General features: G+C 50.1%; 1 protein-coding gene across 1 annotated transcript in view; it reads left to right on the top strand.

Annotated features, from left to right (window-relative positions):
- The first annotated feature begins 508 nt into the window (after positions 1–508).
- Pla2g4d (phospholipase A2 group IVD) overlaps positions 509–17065 on the top strand; it is a 22865-nt gene continuing 6308 nt past the window's right edge. Inside the window, exons 1-13 of the mRNA XM_021194310.1 lie at positions 509–628; positions 5277–5349; positions 5525–5661; positions 7641–7772; positions 8393–8433; positions 9012–9054; positions 10365–10428; positions 10690–10826; positions 11719–11829; positions 11954–11991; positions 12164–12299; positions 12548–12684; positions 14384–14606. Coding sequence (XP_021049969.1) covers positions 557–628; positions 5277–5349; positions 5525–5661; positions 7641–7772; positions 8393–8433; positions 9012–9054; positions 10365–10428; positions 10690–10826; positions 11719–11829; positions 11954–11991; positions 12164–12299; positions 12548–12684; positions 14384–14606 — 1344 coding nt within the window. The 5' untranslated portion in view covers positions 509–556. The remainder of the gene's footprint in view (positions 629–5276; positions 5350–5524; positions 5662–7640; positions 7773–8392; positions 8434–9011; positions 9055–10364; positions 10429–10689; positions 10827–11718; positions 11830–11953; positions 11992–12163; positions 12300–12547; positions 12685–14383; positions 14607–17065) is intronic.

The following is a 17065-nucleotide window of genomic DNA, read 5'->3' as shown; positions in this document are numbered from 1 at the left end:
GGAGGGAGGCAAGCCAACCCGCTATGCCCCCTACACTCCTAGGATTTGCTGAAGCAGAGAGGGAGCAGGAGTGGAGGAGAGGGGCTGTGAGCATGGTGCCCAGATCCCACCTCAGTTGCTCTTCACCTTAGAGCCTAAACTCCTGCTCCCTGAGCACTAAGGGGTCCATCTTTTCTGAGGTCGGGAGCCCCATGCTTCTCTCCCAGGGCTGGCCTGACTCAGATGGTGTTGACCTACAAGGGTTTCCTCTTTGTTGCCCTCTGCCTTGGGGAACTGCCTCTGCCACTGTCTGTCTGTCTGTCTTTCCTAGTCATCCTTGGTGCTTCTTTCCTGAAACAGCTCTAGGAAAGATGCTCCACCCACGAGGCCTGGTGTTTTGCCAGGGGTTTCTGTAGCTGCTAGTTAAGCCAGCCTTCTGAGGAAGATTAGAAGTGCTGTGTGACAGTGACCTGGGGGTGGAGTTACCTGTTTATAGAACCACAGTTCCTCCAGGATGGGCAGAGTCACAGCCGGACTCTGCATCCAGCCTGGGAGGTGGCGTCTTGGCAGGAGTTGGATGTGGAGTGGAGATAGAAGAGTAGGCATGGAGAGCCTGTCACCCGAGAGACTACCTGGCCATCCTTACCAGGTAACAGTGTCTGCCAGGCCAGTGGCCAACAATCAGGGAGAGCCTGGGGCCGACAAGCCTGCTGTGGCTGCAAGGGGCGTGGGATGAGTCTGTGTGGCTGAGGGGAAGGGGTTGGTGTTTGGGAGTACGGAGTGGGCAGGGGTAAGCAGTGCCCATAGAAGTAGAGACCTGGGGACCGTGATTCTAGTCAGCAGGGCTTCTGCTCACGACCATGATGTGCAGGCAGGAGCATCCTCAGGGCTGTTCTCTCAGGGATGCTCTCTCTGCCCCACACCAGAGAACAGTGGCCACTCCTCCCCGAAGCAACCTGCCAGGCCCATATAGTGCACAATCCGCCACCATAGGCCAGCAGACTTCCTGGAAGCAGCTAGAACCCTGTGGGTCTCAGTGTCTCAAATCCTCATGCCAATCATTTTCTGGCTCCAAGAGTTCTGAGGCTGCACCCAGGCCAAGCATCCCACAGACTGTTCACTGCTCAGCCCAGAGTTCTCACTCTGTACTAGGGACCAAGGCCAACAGGAAGAGCTCCTCTGTCTGCCCCCCCCCCCCGGTGTTCCAGTAAGTGTTCCCAAGGGACACTAAGTTTCCAAGGTGGCTCTCCAAGAACCACCTTGTGTTTCATTTGCAGACTTGATGGGTTTCTCACTGCGGTTCTGAGACCCAGCCTAAGCCACGTGAGGCAAACAGCGACAGGATACTGATGCTGGCAAGGATGTGGGCACCCAGGGGGAGGTGGGGGGGATGCTTCCACTGGAAGGCAAGACTTGTGCTAGTCTGAGTTTGAGAGAACCCATACCCAGGTCAGTCATCAGCGACAGTATCTTGTTGTGACAGGGTAGTGGAGGGGTGGCTAGTCCTCCCAGGAGCTCCACATCCCATAATGGTTCCTGAAATACCTTAAGTTACAGATGGTTTCCTGAGGAGGGAAGAGGGTCTTTCCTCCTCTTGCCCATTCTGGATCCAGACCCAGGAGTAAGCAAACGGGGCCCCGTGTCTGCCCTGTATCCGGGAAGCACTTTCCTCCCAACTGGAGTCTCCAGGATTGGGAGTTTTGGGCTGATATGATTGACTAATAGCCCTGCCCTTAAAACTTGTAAAGTGGCTCCTGAAACAGGCGAGCTTTAGCAGCTGCTTCTTGGGCTTCTTTGCTGCTGACTGGGGACTGGAGCTTTTCCTGGTGGCAGGAGAATGATTGGCAGAGCTGGTTGGGTACCAGACTGGTTCTGTGGGAGCTTCTGTGTAGACTTTACAGCTCAGCCTGACTCACAGAGGGCAGGGATCTCTGGCCATAGCATCCACCTTGCCTGCCCAAGTTTCCCCGAGGGTCCTAGCACAGGCAGCAGGGTGAAGGGATGCATCTTCTCAGTCTGCCAAAGACTGGAGATCATGATCATGATATTGTGTACCCCACTCTGGAGGGCTCCCATCTCCCTTGGTCCACACCTGTCATGGGTAGGGACCAGCGCTGAGCCTCTCTCAAACCTTCCTGGTAAAATGTGGTCCCTGGGCTTCTCCATATGTCGGGGGATCATGGAGGGTATGGCACTCTTGTATGAGTGGAGAGAGAGTGGCTGAGACCCTCGACAGGAGACGGTCTCTGGACCTACAGATATCATGGCCAGAAGCATCTGAGGCCAGTCAGTGATGGAGATGCCATTTCATATGGGAACATCTTTGGTCAGGGAAAACGATGCCCTGTGCCCTAGGAAAGAGTCATGCTGCCACTGTGGTGGCTCAGTAATCATATTGGCCAAAAGCAAACGAAGAGATTCTAGTATGTAAGTGTCTCAAGGGCAGTAGGGGTTGTGTGGTGTTTGTATGAAGAAGCAAGGCAGGTAGATTGCTACAGGGTTGTTGAGATGTGCCCTTGACATCTGACCCTTGGCCCTGGGCATGTTAATCTTTCTGAGTCTTGGTTCCCACATTATAAACATGGAAGAAATTTGAGTACTGCTGGCGAAGTTGTGAGGAGTCACCCATGAGACTGTGATCAGCAGCTGGGCGGTGGTGGCGCACGCCTTTAATCCCAGCACTCGGGAGGCAGAGGCAGGTGGGTTTCTGAGTTCGAGGCCAGCCTGGTCTACAGAGTGAGTTTCAGGACAGCCAGGGCTACACAGAGAAACCCTGTCTCGAAAAATCAAAGAGAGAGAGAGAGAGAGAGAGAGAGAGAGAGAGAGAGAGAGAGAGAGAGAGAGAGAGACTGTGATCAGCGCTTAGGCACTTTATCAATAGTAATGAGAGCGACTATCTAGAAACCTCCCCCAACTCCCAGGCACTGACAATCGTGGGCAAGCTAAGCAAGTGTCTACCATGAAACTACATCCCCAGAAAATGTTTGTTTTTTGAAGTTCCGGGCAGGGGTTGGGTGGGGTGGAAACACGTTTTTCTGAAGACGTCTATACTTTAGCCCACCCCCATCCCTGAGAACACTCCATGAGAGCAATACTACTGTTATCTCATTCCAGATGAGAAAATGGACTTCAGTGACTGGCCCAGGGTCCTATAGCAAGTAGCAGGCAGGACCAAAGTATAAAGCCAGGCTCTCGGGACTGCACTTGCGAGTAGTTACCGCGCTGTGAACGCCCTGTCTTAGCAAAGGTCTTAGACAAAATAACTCACCAAATTCTGGGGCTCTCTGAGGCCGAGATGGTCCCAGGGCCTACAGGGAGAAATGGTCAGTGCTAATGATTTGTGCATTTGTTTTGCGGGAGGATTAATGTGTGTGCACAACTGTGTATGTGTATATGGAGGTCAGAGGTCAACATTGGATATCTTCTTGAATCACTTTCCATCTCAGGGTCTTTCACTGAACGTGGGGCTCATCAGTTTTCCTCGACTGGCTGGCTAATGGACTGCTGGGGTCTACCCATTTCTGCCTCCCTGTGTGCTGGGGTTAGAGACTTTACTACCGTGCCTGGCTTTCATGTGGGGACTGGGGATCTGAACTCAGGTACTCAGGTTTGAGCAGCAGTCACTTTGCCATCCGAGCCATTTCCTCAGTCCCTTCTAAAGTTCATAGGCTGTGGGCTCTTAGCCTGGCCAGAGAGGTGGGGTAGCCAGGTCTGCCACTTACGCTGGTCCTCTGTCTCAGAGTGGGGCATTGGCACTCCACACCTCTCACAGACCAGCCTCAACACAGGCAGCATCTGTGTGTCAGGCAGTGAGGACCTGGGTGGGGAGGACTTGGAGTTAAGGGCTATGGGGTAGAAATATTGCTGGCATTGCTAGAATTAATTCTCTCTCTCTCTCTCTCTCTCTCTCTCTCTCTCTCTCTCTCTCTCTGTGTGTGTGTGTGTGTGTGTGTGTGTGTGTGTAACTAAAATGACAGAATAATTTAGTGTAGAGCCATGGAGGAGCAGATGCTGGGACAGGCCACCTCCTGAGCCACGGAGAGAACATTAGGTTCCCTCAGACTCTAGTAGGAAGCATCTGTGCAAAACCCAAGTCTGCTCCAGTGGGCACAAGGACCTTCTGACCACTCGAGCTGTGGAGCCTCGTGAGAGAGGTACAACAGGAAGCCATCTTAGGTTTCACAATGCCCCTGTGTCCCTGCTCGTAAGGCCCACAGTTTGCCACGCAGCTCTGGCTGCCTTGGATGAGAGCAGAAGGTCTGGAAGGAGATGGCCCCACGAGCCCTTTCTTTCAGTGCGGGTCAGAGCCTGAGTGACGGTAACCCGAGTCCAGGTCTTCTTGAGGCACTTCAGTGGGGGCAACCAGTGGAGGCAAAGGTGGGGGCAACCACGGGATCCCCTGGGTCCCAGGAGTGCTAGGGTTTTCAGCTGAGGTGAAATCAGCTACTCCCCTAGCGCTCTGCCAAGACTCAGCCAGCTGGGCACTGCTGCCCTCTGCTTTCTGCCTACCCACTGCTTGCTTTCTCCCGGGCTCATCTGAGATCTCAGGTGCCTCAGGAACATCTGAATACAGTGACCTTTCACCCACCATTCGTTGAGCTGGTGCTGATCTTCCGGGAGTTGCCTAACTCATGGCCACACAGACGGGCCGCCCTTCCCTAGTCTCTCCTCGGCCTATATGTACTCTAGCCCCTCCCTGCGGCCACGTGCCATTGAAGCAGAGTAGCATCCAGCAGAAAGAAGAGAGCCTCTGGATACTCAGGTGAGGGTCTCATGACCCTCTTTCCATGAGGAGCTGTAGACAAGCCCATCTGGGATACTTTCTGCAAGCAGGCGAAGCTGACCTCCCCAAGATGGCGGTTGTTTGGCTCAGGATAGGCACGCACAACACACACTTTAGAACTCGCAGATACCATGGACCACTGGGTTCCTCGGCTCAGCCCTCCGTGAGACATGGGAAAGGCACAAAGGGATGGGGAGTGGGTTGTGCCAACAAGGATAGCCCTCTCAGGATGGTCTAGATGTGACGGTGTTCTCTCCTTGCCTTGTCTGCCATAATTGAGATTCTGTCCCTCAGAGAACCACTACCCCAGATGACCTGCCATCCATGGCTGCCAAAGGCTGGAATCATAACCCCAAGGCTATCTGGTCTCTAAGGTGTTCCCCCAAAGGCCTGGCATCCTGCCACCATCACCATGCACTAGATTGATGGATGTGTGTGGTCAGGGACCTGGGCAGCGCAGCATCTCCAAGTTTGAGAGCCTGCTGACAGCTGAGGGCTTGGGGTCTCTTTGCAGGAGGAGGCCTCGGTCTTCTGCCGGCTCACTGTGAAAATCCTGGAGGCTCGGAGTCTGCCCAGGGCTGACCTGTGTGAGTGACTGTGGGTGGGGACTGGATCCCCAGGGAAAGGACCAGATGCTGTTTGAGGTGGGGTTTAGCTGCTCTCGGGGGATACTGGGGTTGTCAGAGGAACCTGGGCCAAATCCCTGGAAAGGATGTATGGAATCCACTCTCTTCTGATGCCTGGTCCCCTTGACTTTGTCAGTGAGTCAGGCGGATCCCTATGTGACTCTGCAGCTGCCAACAGCTTCTGGGAAGAAATTCAAGACCCAAACAGTCACCAACTCCAGTCATCCTGTGTGGAACGAGACCTTCAGTTTCCTCATCCAGAGTCAGGTCAAGGTAAATGTCCCGTGGGTGTCGCACAAGCCACTCACTCGTACAACAGTCCATCCCCCTTCCCTCCACATGAGGACCTTGGGATCAAGTGGGATTGCTCCAGTACTCCCAAAACTCAGGGGAGGAGGGAGTCTGTGCTCCAGCCTCTATGTGATGTGAGCAAGAGGGGGTATGAAGGAAAGAGCTCGGCCCTGCCACCCCCTGGCTGTGGGAAGCTGAAGCTCCCATCTCTGATCTGTGGATAGAAAGCATTCCTTTTTAATGGGGCTACTGCAGGGCTGAAGGGGAAATTACATAGAAAGGGATCGCTGAGTACCTGGCACTTGCCTTCTGGGTGTTAGGGAACCAGCTGAGCAGAGCAGTTGAAAACTCTCCATATTTAAATTACATATGTTTATTTATTCTCTCTCTCTCTCTCTCTCTCTCTCTCTCTCTCTGTGTGTGTGTGTGTGTGCCTGCATGTACCGCAGCACACATGTGGAGGTCAGAGGACCACTCTGGGGAGTCCGTTCTCTCCCCCCACCATGGGGGCCCTGGGGAATGAGTCTGTTAGCCAGGCTTGCCAGCAGGTGCCTTGAAACACTGAGTCATCTTGCCTGCCCCAGGAGACATTTTAAAATATTGGTTTTCTTTCTCTCTTTTCTTTTTCCCCAGTCAAGGTCTTGCTATGTAGCCCAGGCTGTCCTAGACCTCACTCTGTAGACCAGGCTGGTCTCAAACTCACAGAGATCTACCTGACTCTGCTTCCAGATTGGTTGGATTTGGAATGTGCAGCCATACCCAGCTTATTTTTCTTGGGGTGTGTGTAGAGTATTGCTGTTTTTGAGATATACTCTTTGTACATAGGCTTAGATGGCTTAGCTCTTACTATGTAGCCAGACTTGACCCTGAACTTATAGCAATCCTCCTGTCTTTGCCTCCTGACTGCTAGATTGCAGGCATGAGCCACCATGCCTAGGAAGAAAATTCTTCAAGATACATACATATATACATACATACATACATACATACATACATACATACATACATATTTGAGACAAACAATCACTGTGTGATTCAGACCAGCCTCCCCAGGGCTAGGGTTACAGGCCTGAAGCCCTGGTCTTCCTTGATTTTGGTCAAACGAAACTTGTGCCCGCATGGGGGAGGGGCTCATGAAGTCCCACCCTCTGTCTGGGGAACTATTGGCAGTTGATGGCTACTGGGGAAAGAAGAGTCAATTTTCTTTGGGGATTTGGGCTCTGAGAGGCTACCATTCAGTAGATGGTCTACACGTACACACACACAGGCAGCACTAAGTAGACTCTATGTAATAAGCCAGAGAGAGAGAGAGAGAGAGAGAGAGAGAGAGAGAGAGAGAGAGAGAGAGAGAGAGAGAGACTGAGAGAAGGCACGAAGGTGGGAGGAGTTGTAGAAGGTAAAGGAGGAATGGGAAGGGAGGGGTGGGGACAAGGGTAGATCAGAGCCAAAGACTTTATATTCTTCTATGACTATTAACTATTAAATAAGAATTTATGGGCTGGAGAGATGGCTCAGCGGTTNGGAGCACTGACTGCTCTTCCAAAGGNCCTGAGTTCAGTTCCCAGCAACCACATGGTGGCTTACAACCATCTGTGGTGGGATATGATGCCCTCTTCTGGTGTGTCTGAAGACAGCGGCAGTGTACTCACATTCATAGAGTAAATGCATAAATCTTTTTAAAAACTATAATTAAAAACCACAAAGGGAGAGATGGCTCAGGGGTTAAGAGCCCTGGCTGCTCTTCCAGAAGACCTGGGTTCAATCCCCAGCACCGACATGGCAACTCACAACTGTCTGCCACTCCTGTTCCAGTGGCTCCAACACCCTTACACAGACATACTAAATAAGTCATTAGAAAAAACACAGGAAGGAAAACTAGGGACTTTACGGGATTTCTTTTACCTGTGTATATGAGCTAATGTTGCAATGAAAAGATACTATGTGATGTTCCTGGTCCCTAGAATATTCTAGAACTGACTATCTATGACGAAGACGTAATTACGAAAGATGACATGTGCTTCAAGATTTCTTATGATGTCTCAGAAATCCTTCCTGGACAGCTGCTCCAGAAAACCTTCAGCCTGAATCCTCAGGTGGGTAAGAAGGCTTCAGGCTAAGGAAATTGCTCAACGTTTCCTAGCTGCCAGGATGCTGCTGGCTGTAGTCACCTGCGAGACACGAGCTGGTTTTCATTTAACAGGAAAGGGACTGGTCTAGCTGCTACTCTTGACAGCATTTCCCCATGTCAGAACCTTAGTCACCTCAAGGATAGCCCTCAAAACACTGCTCAGTGCAACCACGAGGGGGCAGTGTGGACTCATCCCTCTTGCTCAAGGGACTCCAGGCCTGCCCCCCCCTAAGGTCTGGTTCTGCTTCCTGCTACAGGCTTGGGGAGGGGAGGGTAGAATTATGGGGCCCAGAAGCCTCCTCAACAGGGAGAAGAAATAGGAGCTGGGTATCCTCAGATCACCTTTAGCCAAGCTCCTTCAGTCCCATCAGGGTTTGGGGAACCAGGAGGAAGATGTATAACCCGCAGTCCTTCTAGCTTCGGGTACTTTAATAGCTAGCTTATCTTCCCCAGACCTATATTTCCTTAATTTTGTACTGGAAATAGTCTCAATAGTACACCTTCCTCGGAGACTGCTAGAGACGGCGGGATAATGCTTTTAAGAGATCGGCGTCAACTGTACATGCCGACCCTCTTTGATTACAGGGACCAGAAGAGTTAGACGTGGAGTTCCTGATGGAAAGAACGTGAGTAAGAATGAAGAATTGGGCGGGGCGTGGTGGTGCATGCCTTTAATCCCAGCACTTGAGAGGCAGAGGCAGGCGAATTTCTGAGTTCGAGGCCACTCTGGTCTACAGAGTGAGTTCCAGGACAGCCAGGGCTACACAGAGAAACCCTGTCTCGAAAAAAACAAAAAACAAAAACAAAAACAAAACAAAACAAAACAAAAGAATGAAGAACTGGAAGGTGGCTGGGGACACTAGCTCTTCTCCGAAAACTGGCCCTGACCCAGGGTCCTTGATGGTCTGTCCATCTGAGCCACTTTTCTTCATCTCTGCATCTGCAGGGGAGGTCTGGGGCTCCTCTTGGGAGCAAGGAGGATGGGATGGGTGGAATCTCCCCTATTCTTTGCTCTCATTTCACCTTGCCAGACACAGCGGCGTCTCTCCTAATCCTGTATCACCCAGGGATATCACCGTGGATCGGAATATGGTGGTGGTGGCTGCGGCGGCAGCAGCGGCGGTGGTGGTGGTGATGGGGTGTCAATACTTTTTTGAGCACTTTTGATTTCCTAAGTTCAGAATGGATGTTTTAATTTTCTCAGGTGGGACCCTCCAGAAAACCTCATCACCAACAATGTTCTTGTGGTAACGACCTTCCCGTGACTCGGGAGATTCGGGGGTAGGGAGGCAGTTGGGGTCGGGATTCTGGGGTGTGGAGGGGAAGGGACAAGACAGGGCCAGGGCTTTGTGGTAAAACTATCCCAGACTCCCAACCAGATGATCCTGTAGGGCTTGGGGGGTGGGGGGTGGGAGGATGGGGGGGACAGGCAGAGCCGAGGTCACGTGACTATGCTGAGCCGGTCCTGGCTTCTAGTTGGATGGCTGGAGAGCTGTTGAGAAAACTTAGGTGCTTTTTGCTGATGTTTAGTTATGTGTAATAAGCACAGTGGAGTCCTGCATGCCAGGCCCAGGGTCATTTATTAATATTGAGGTCACTGAGGTTTGGAAAGCGTTTCTAGTAGAATTTGCAAGCCTGTCTCTTGGCGATCTCATGAAACTGCAGTGGGCAGTAATGGCCACAAGGTGGCGAGCGTTGCATGGAAAGCTGCCTATTGGTTGTGGGGTTCATTAACTGGAGTCAGATGAATAAAACCTGAAGCTGACCCCGGGAACACACCTCAGAGGCACTCACTCTCAGGGCATGCAACACGCCGGTCAGATGGCTAGTATACCTTTAAAAAGGATTCGTAGGGTAGCCTGTTACCACGGCACCTGTCTGTAATCCCAGCACTTGAGAGGCAGAGGCCAGAGGCCAGCCTGGTCTACCCAGTGAGTTCCAGTTCTGCCAGGGCTGCTACATATTGAGACCTCATGTCAAAGATAAAACAGTGAATTAGCACCTCCAGAAGTTGTCCCCCTAACCCTGAGTTATGGGGATGAGTGGTGTGTAGTTAGATCCAGCAGTTTTGTTGGAAGGGCTGGCCAGAGCAGCCTCAGTCACTGAGCTTCCCAGGGAGAGTTCTGAAAGCAAGTGGGTGGAGCTGAGGACAATCAAGAGATACTCTGGTCACTATGGCTCTGAACGCTTTCCTGTCACCTTCCGCCTGCTGGCCTGAGACTTCCACATACTTGAGAATCTGCGAGATGAACACCGGAGACATAACAGAGAGACCTGAGCCTGAGAGCGGGGAGCTTTTAGAGCTTCCAGAAGATGAGTAAAGCTAAAAACAGGATCAGGCAGGGGTGGCCTTACTTGGATGCTCCACATGAGACAATAGGCTTAGCGGTTTGCAGCCGGTCAGAGATGGGTGAAGGGTTCTCTGTCTAGTCCCATTCTGAACCCCACTTTGTGTGGTGTGTGTGGTGGTTTGAGGCTCAGTGGGCCTCAGGGTTGAGGTAGAGGGGACTTCAGCCTACCCTGTGGAATTCTTTGCCTATGATGTTGTCTGCCCCAGGCCCGAGAACTGTCACATCTGGATGTCTCCCTGGACAGAGCCGGGAACACCGCCATGGCGGCAGGTGAGAACTGGACTCTGCCTGGACCACGGTGGGCACAGGCTGCTGGGAAACCTGCACGAGAAGGGAACAGCTCTGCCGTAGGTGGGAGCCCCACGGGCTATGTCATGCAAGCAGGCTGGGAAGGCTCTCTTTAGAATCCTGCTTACTGTGGTCCAGCCTCCACCTCCTCCTCTACAAACAGCTGCTTCTGCTAGCATCCCAGGTCCGAGATAGAGTTCAAGATTCCTTTGTTCTTCCCTTGTCATCTGGTCTCCTCCCTAGGTCAGGACAAACTAGAGCTGGAGCTTATGCTGAAGGGGTCATATGAGGACACACGGAGATTTTTCCCGGACACACCTTTTACCTTCAGCTTCCACTACATGAGGGGCCAAGACACAGAACTGAATGGGTACCTGAGGGTGAGTCTGCTCTCCAACTCTCCCACCACCCTTAGCTAGCTCCATGCCCTTTTCCTACCAAGGCCAGGCCTCTTGTACTCAGGGAACATCAGCAGGGGCTGGGGATGATCACACAGTGTCAATCTTTCGGTGTTCTTCCATCAGAAGACTTAGTGTCAGTAGAATAAAACCTGTTGATGCCCACACAGGCAGCCCTTGCAGCCTGGCCTCCTCCCCTCTGCTCTCTCATTTCTGTTTCTTGATGCTCCAGCCATCCTTCCCTCCTTTTGCTTTTCAAGCATGTCAAGTACTTCCCAGATCTTCTGGCTGCCTCCAATACCTCCTCGTCCTCTTCTGCCTCCTGCTTTCCCCCTCCCCATCTTAGCTCAAGCAACACCTCTTCAGAGATGACCTCCATGAAGCCCCTCATCTCAGAGAGACCCCCCATACCTCCCTTCCTTTCCAGCATTCTGCCCCATCACATTAGGATGCGCCCCATCACACTAGGATACGCTGACACCACATTACTGACATCAGTTCTTTTCTTTGAAAAATATTTTTAGACAGGGTCTCACGAGTAGCATGGCTGCTTTGGAACTGGCTCTGTAGACCAAGCTGGCCTCAAACCCAGATGTCCATCTGCCTCTACCTCCCAAGTGCTGGGACTAGAGGTTATGTGCCAACACTCCCAGTCATGACCTATTTTTTTAAGAAATTGACACATGTGATTTAGTGAGAACAGTCTCTTGCAAAGGCAAGCAGTCTTGGCCATCACTATCTGTAATTGTTATAATTAGTGTACTATTATCAAGAACAGGCTGTCCTGCTTGCAGTCTAGATATTCAGAGTCTGTTGGATGGATGATGGATGGATGGATGGATGGATGGATGAATGAATGGACGTTTCTCTTCAGGGCCCCAGAAACAGTGGATGGAACTCAGATACCTCAGTAACACCTTTCAATGTACCCCTGATGTCGCTGGCCGCAGGGAAGGAGGTGACCGTAGACATTCCCGCTATGAAGGTAAGTGGCCTCCCGGGGAGGGGAAGTGCAGACAGTTAAGGAATGGAGGTGCTCACACACCCCAGGGATACCCATGTCTCCCTCAGGGTCTAGGATATTTCAGAGTCTCTTGCTTTAATTTCAGGTTCCAGAAGGGAAGCTGCAGCTTAAGACAGACTGTTGGTAAGAGGCATTGACTCTGTGGGGACAAAGAAAAGGAGCATGGGGTCGGGGAGGGGTGCTATGCATAGGGTGTTTTGGGGATGGAGCAGGAAGTGTTTTCAGAAGCTCTGTAGCCACCCAAGGAGTGAGCCATGCAGTTTTCTCCTAACGCCTGGACCCTCCACCATTCCAGCCCCAAAGAGCTGTCTGTGCGGCTGAGCTATGGGCTCTGTCTGGAGGAGCAGGCCTTCCTAAGCAGGAGGAAGAAGGTGGTGGCTGCCGCGCTGAAGCAGGCTCTGCAACTGGATGAAGACTTGAAAGAAGATGAGGTTTGGGGATACAGCAGGGATGTGGGTGTAGAAATTCTCCGCTAGTCTGTGCTCTCTTAGGCTCCAAAGAATGCAACTGGACTGTTGGGGAGGTAGGGTTCCTGTTCTCTTTGGGAGTTCTGTTCTGGGCTGAGGGCTGACCCTCAGTCAGTCCTGACTGCAAGGCACCTGCCTGGAGGCAGGGAGCAGGCTCAAGTGAGGCAGAGGGCAGCTCATCCCCATCTCCTCTGCATCTCTATGCGGTCCAGGTCCCTGTTGTGGGCATCAACGCTGAGGGAGGAGGCATGAGGGCTATGATCTCACTCTACGGCCACCTACTGGCGCTCCAGAAGTTGGGCCTCCTGGACTGTGTGACCTACTTCAGTGGCATCTCAGGCTCTACATGGTAAGGGTCAAAGGGACTGGAACAGCAGAGATGATTAGAGCCCAAAGTAGGGGCAGAGCGGACGCCAAGGGCCCTTTGTGTGGAGATCCCATGTGGACAGTGCAATATGATCTTATGGGGGCCAAACAGCTTTCTCAAAAGGAAGAAACAGATTTAGAGGAGTCCTGAGGAGCACGGTGAAGTCAGAGGACTTCCCTAGGTACTAAGGAGCTGGAGGAGGGAGGGCCCAGCCAGAAAGGGTCGGATTTGCTTTTGGCAACCCCATTTGCACGCTTTGGTGCCCTAGAGCAATCTCTAAGAGTCTCAGTTTATCTCCAAAATGTATGTGATAAGAGACACACTCATGGGTTGATGGGAGGCAGTGGCCTACAGTTGACACACATCAGGTCCTTCAGCTGACCCTTACACCACGTTCTGAGGGAAGTTGTCCTTCTTGCTTATGTGGTGCAGGTGAGGAAAATGAGGTCAAGAAATTCTCTCATACACAGCTGGGCATGGAGGCCATGCCTGTGTTCCTAGTATGTTAAAGGCTGAGGCAGGAGGATTGCTATGAGTTCCAAGTGAGATCTTGTCTAAACAATAAAGAGGGTTGGGAAAGAGAGGGAGGGGGGAGGGGAGGGGGAGGAAGGAGGGAGGAGAGAGAGAGAGAATGTTCTTTATACAAAGATAACAATGCCCACTTTCCAGCCCCTCTCCGAGCATGAACACAGACCAGACCATTCACTATTACAGATTCATTCGTCTGAATCTCATGGACACATGACTCCTACTAAAGTAGGAGTAGAAGTTTAACAATCGACAAGTACAGTCTTAAATAACTTAAGGACAGGTCCATAAAGGTAGGAGTGGGGACTGGTGCTGTCCAATATAAAAGCCATCAGCCATACGTGGCTGCACGTGTTCAGGTTTGGAGTTCAAGGGGAGCACTGAGGGGGACTATTCTTTTGGGGTGAGACATGCCGTAGACAGGTTCTTAATGCTGTAGACAGGCAGAGAGCAACCCAGGGGCAGCGCTGAGGAGAAGGGGCCTATGGGGCAGAATGGGTGCTCCCTCAGAGGAGAGAAGATGGGAAATTTTCCTTTATAGGCCCACAGTTGGCTGCTGCTGTTACTGAAATCAACAACATAAATTATTAAAGCTTTTTCACTGTTTTCCTGCTGATTTCCTAATGTGGCTACGAGAAACTCTAAATTATGTATGGGTTGGAAGTACCTCATCACTGAAACACCTGCAAGCATGTAAGAGACTCTAGGCTGAGCCTCAGCCCAGTGAATAAAATCTAAACCACAACTACTATATAAAAAACATATATGCATACATACATATATATACAAACATATGTATATATGTGTGTACATACATATATATACATATATATCTATATCTATCTATCTATATCTATATCTATATCTATATCTATATATATCTATATCTATATATATCTATATCTATATATATCTATATCTATATCTATATAGATATATATAGATATAGATATATATATACATATATATGGCCTATTTCATACTCATCCTGTCATGAAATACTCATACCCAGACCTAGACCAGGACTAGAAGGAAGTCCCAGGATCCGTCTCCAGACGGACTATCTTGGCATCAAGGACCTCAACAATCCCTCCTCTAGGGATTAGACACAGGGCGGGATTGGGCTTCAGCTTTCGTCCTCTTGTTCCCCCAGGACAATGGCCCACCTGTACCGGGACCCAGAGTGGTCACAGAGGGACCTCGAAGGACCCATCAGTCATGCTAGGGAGCATGTGGCTAAAACCCTGCTGAAGGAATTCCTCCCCGAACACTTGGCAAGCTACCGCCAGACACTGAAGCTTCGGGAAGAGCAGGGCTACACCGTCACCGTAGCAGACCTGTGGGGCCTGGTGCTGGAGTCCAAGCTGCATGGGCAGGTAGGCTCCCTTCTCAGCTGCATCTCAGCTGCACGGCATGGCTGTGTCTTCAAGTGCATCTACTGAGGGTGGAAGAGGCTCTGAGAGACTGCATCGGGTCTCAGCACCTAGGAAATCAGGAGAAAGCGGTTCCAGGCCAACAGAGACTACATAGCAAATGTAGACGAGCCTGGTACACAGGGGACTCTGTCACAAACGAACAAACAAACAAACCAACAAATAATGTGAGCGTTAGTGTCTGTTCAATGCCAGGATGCTTTCTTTCTGAGTAAATCCTTCAATTACAGTTGCATGCACTTCATTCTCCATGGCTGCAGCAAATACCACTATGTATATTTTGTATTTCCTGTACCCATTCATCTGATGATGGAATCCTTAGCTGATTCCATAACTTGGCAATAACACTGTAGCAGTAAATATAATGTTGCAGTCGTGCTGCGACTTAGAGTTCTTTGGGCAGATGTCCAGAGTGGTCCAGGTAAAGGAGTAGGTAGGGTTTTTTGTTTTTCGTTTGTTTTTGTTTTTTGACCTCACTATTCACTTCCATAGCAACTGCTCTAACTTACATTCTCCAAGGCAGTGTGCTGTTTCTTTCCCCTCAAATCCTTGTCAGCATTTATTGATGTTCATTTTCTTGATAATAAGCACTGAGAGAGCCTTTGGTATGATGACATCTCAATGTAGCTTTGACTTGCATTTCCTTTATGCCTAAGGATGCTGAATCACATTTGTTGGACATCTGTGCTCCTTTGAGAATTTGATTAGAGTCTGGGGTTTGGAGTACTTAGGCTTTTGAGCTCTTCATGTATTCCAGATATTAGTCCCCTGTCAGGGGAGTCTCTAACAAAGACATTTTGCCCTGTTCTGTAGACTGTTTTCATTTTGGATTCAGAGTGAGATATAGGGAACTGGTTTCATTCTTCTATATGTGAATATAGAAGTCTTCTACATATGGATATAGAATCCTTCTACATGTGGATATATAAACCATCTACATGTGAATATAGGGTCCTTCTACATGTGAATATAGAATCTTTCTACATGTGGGTATAGAATGCTCCTACATGTGAATATAGAATGCTTCTATATGTGGATATAGAATGCTTCTACGTGTGACTATAGAATCCTTCTATGTGTGGGTAGAGAGTCCTTCTACGTGTGACTACAGTTTCCCCAGCACTGTTGTTGTTGAGGCCGCCTTTTCTCTGATATATTTTTGTCAAGAATCAGAAGACTTCAGCCTATGTATGTATTTCTGGATCTTCTGTTCCACATGTCTCTGTTTCTGTGCCTGTGCCTGCCTGTGTTGTTTTGTTCCTATGGCTCTATAGCATATTTTGAGGTCAGGTATTATAATGTCTCCAGTGTGACTCTTTTGATCTCTGGCCAGTTGAGTTTTTTTTTTTTTTCTTTTTTCTGTGTGCTTCTATGTGAATTTTGGAACCCACTCTTGAGTTCTGTGAAGAATGTCATTGGAATTTAAAGGGGCATTTTATTGGATCTATTGTAGATAACTCTCAGCAAAATAGTCATTTTACTTTTTTCTATCTTTATTTTATTGAATATAGATGTTCTTCTGATTTTCCCTCCCTCAGCTTCTAGATCCTCCCCTTCTGTCCAAATCTACACCCTTCTTCTCTTTCATTACAAAACATACGGGCAGCTAAAGAATGACCATAAAATAAGGTAAAAGAAAAGCGGACAAATCTGAATAGAATAAACAGAAGGAAAAGAGCCAAAGAAAAACCACATGAGGACCGGACGCCCTCCCCCCCTATCCACAGAGATGGCCCCCCCCATCCACAGAGATGGGGGGGGGGAAGGATGACACTTACACCAAGGCAGGGTTTGAGCAGCTGCAGCTTTCTTTATTCTCTTTACAGTTCACCCCAGCTCTCTACAACAGTTCAGCTTTTTCCCTCTGCTTCTCCTCAGCTTCTGCTAGCTAGCTTCTGCCCAACTTCACCTCAGCTTCTTCTCCTCAGCTTCCCTGCCTCAGCCTCGCCTAGCCTCAGTTTCTTCTTTCTCTATTCTGGGATCCCCCAATTTATCCCCTTCCACCCTCTGCACTCCTCTTTCATCACACATCATCCAATCAGAGCTATGCATGCAGACAGGGGGGTGTTGCTATACGTCAGGCAGGCAGCTCGTAATCACTCAGGTGCGCATAATCAGGTTTTTGATAATCAAGCAGGGAATCGCAGGGCTTGGCAATGAACCAGGGTGCCGTCTTGGTTCACAAGGCCACAGCCACCGCCACACCCGCTTCCCACAACCAGGCACAGAGACTCACATGTGCATAGACACGGGGATTCCACAAAAACACAAACCCAGAAGCTATAGTACATACACTAGTGACCTGGAAGGTTAAAACAGATGCCCTGGCAAAGCATTATGAATCTCCAAGGATGCCACGGATTTAGGGTTTTTTTTTTTTTTTTTTTTTTTTTTTTTTTTTT

The sequence above is a fragment of the Mus pahari genome, chromosome 3 (genome assembly GCF_900095145.1).
Source record: "Mus pahari chromosome 3, PAHARI_EIJ_v1.1, whole genome shotgun sequence".
Classification (NCBI taxonomy): domain Eukaryota; kingdom Metazoa; phylum Chordata; class Mammalia; order Rodentia; family Muridae; genus Mus; species Mus pahari.
This window is presented reverse-complemented; position numbering and strand designations above follow the sequence as displayed.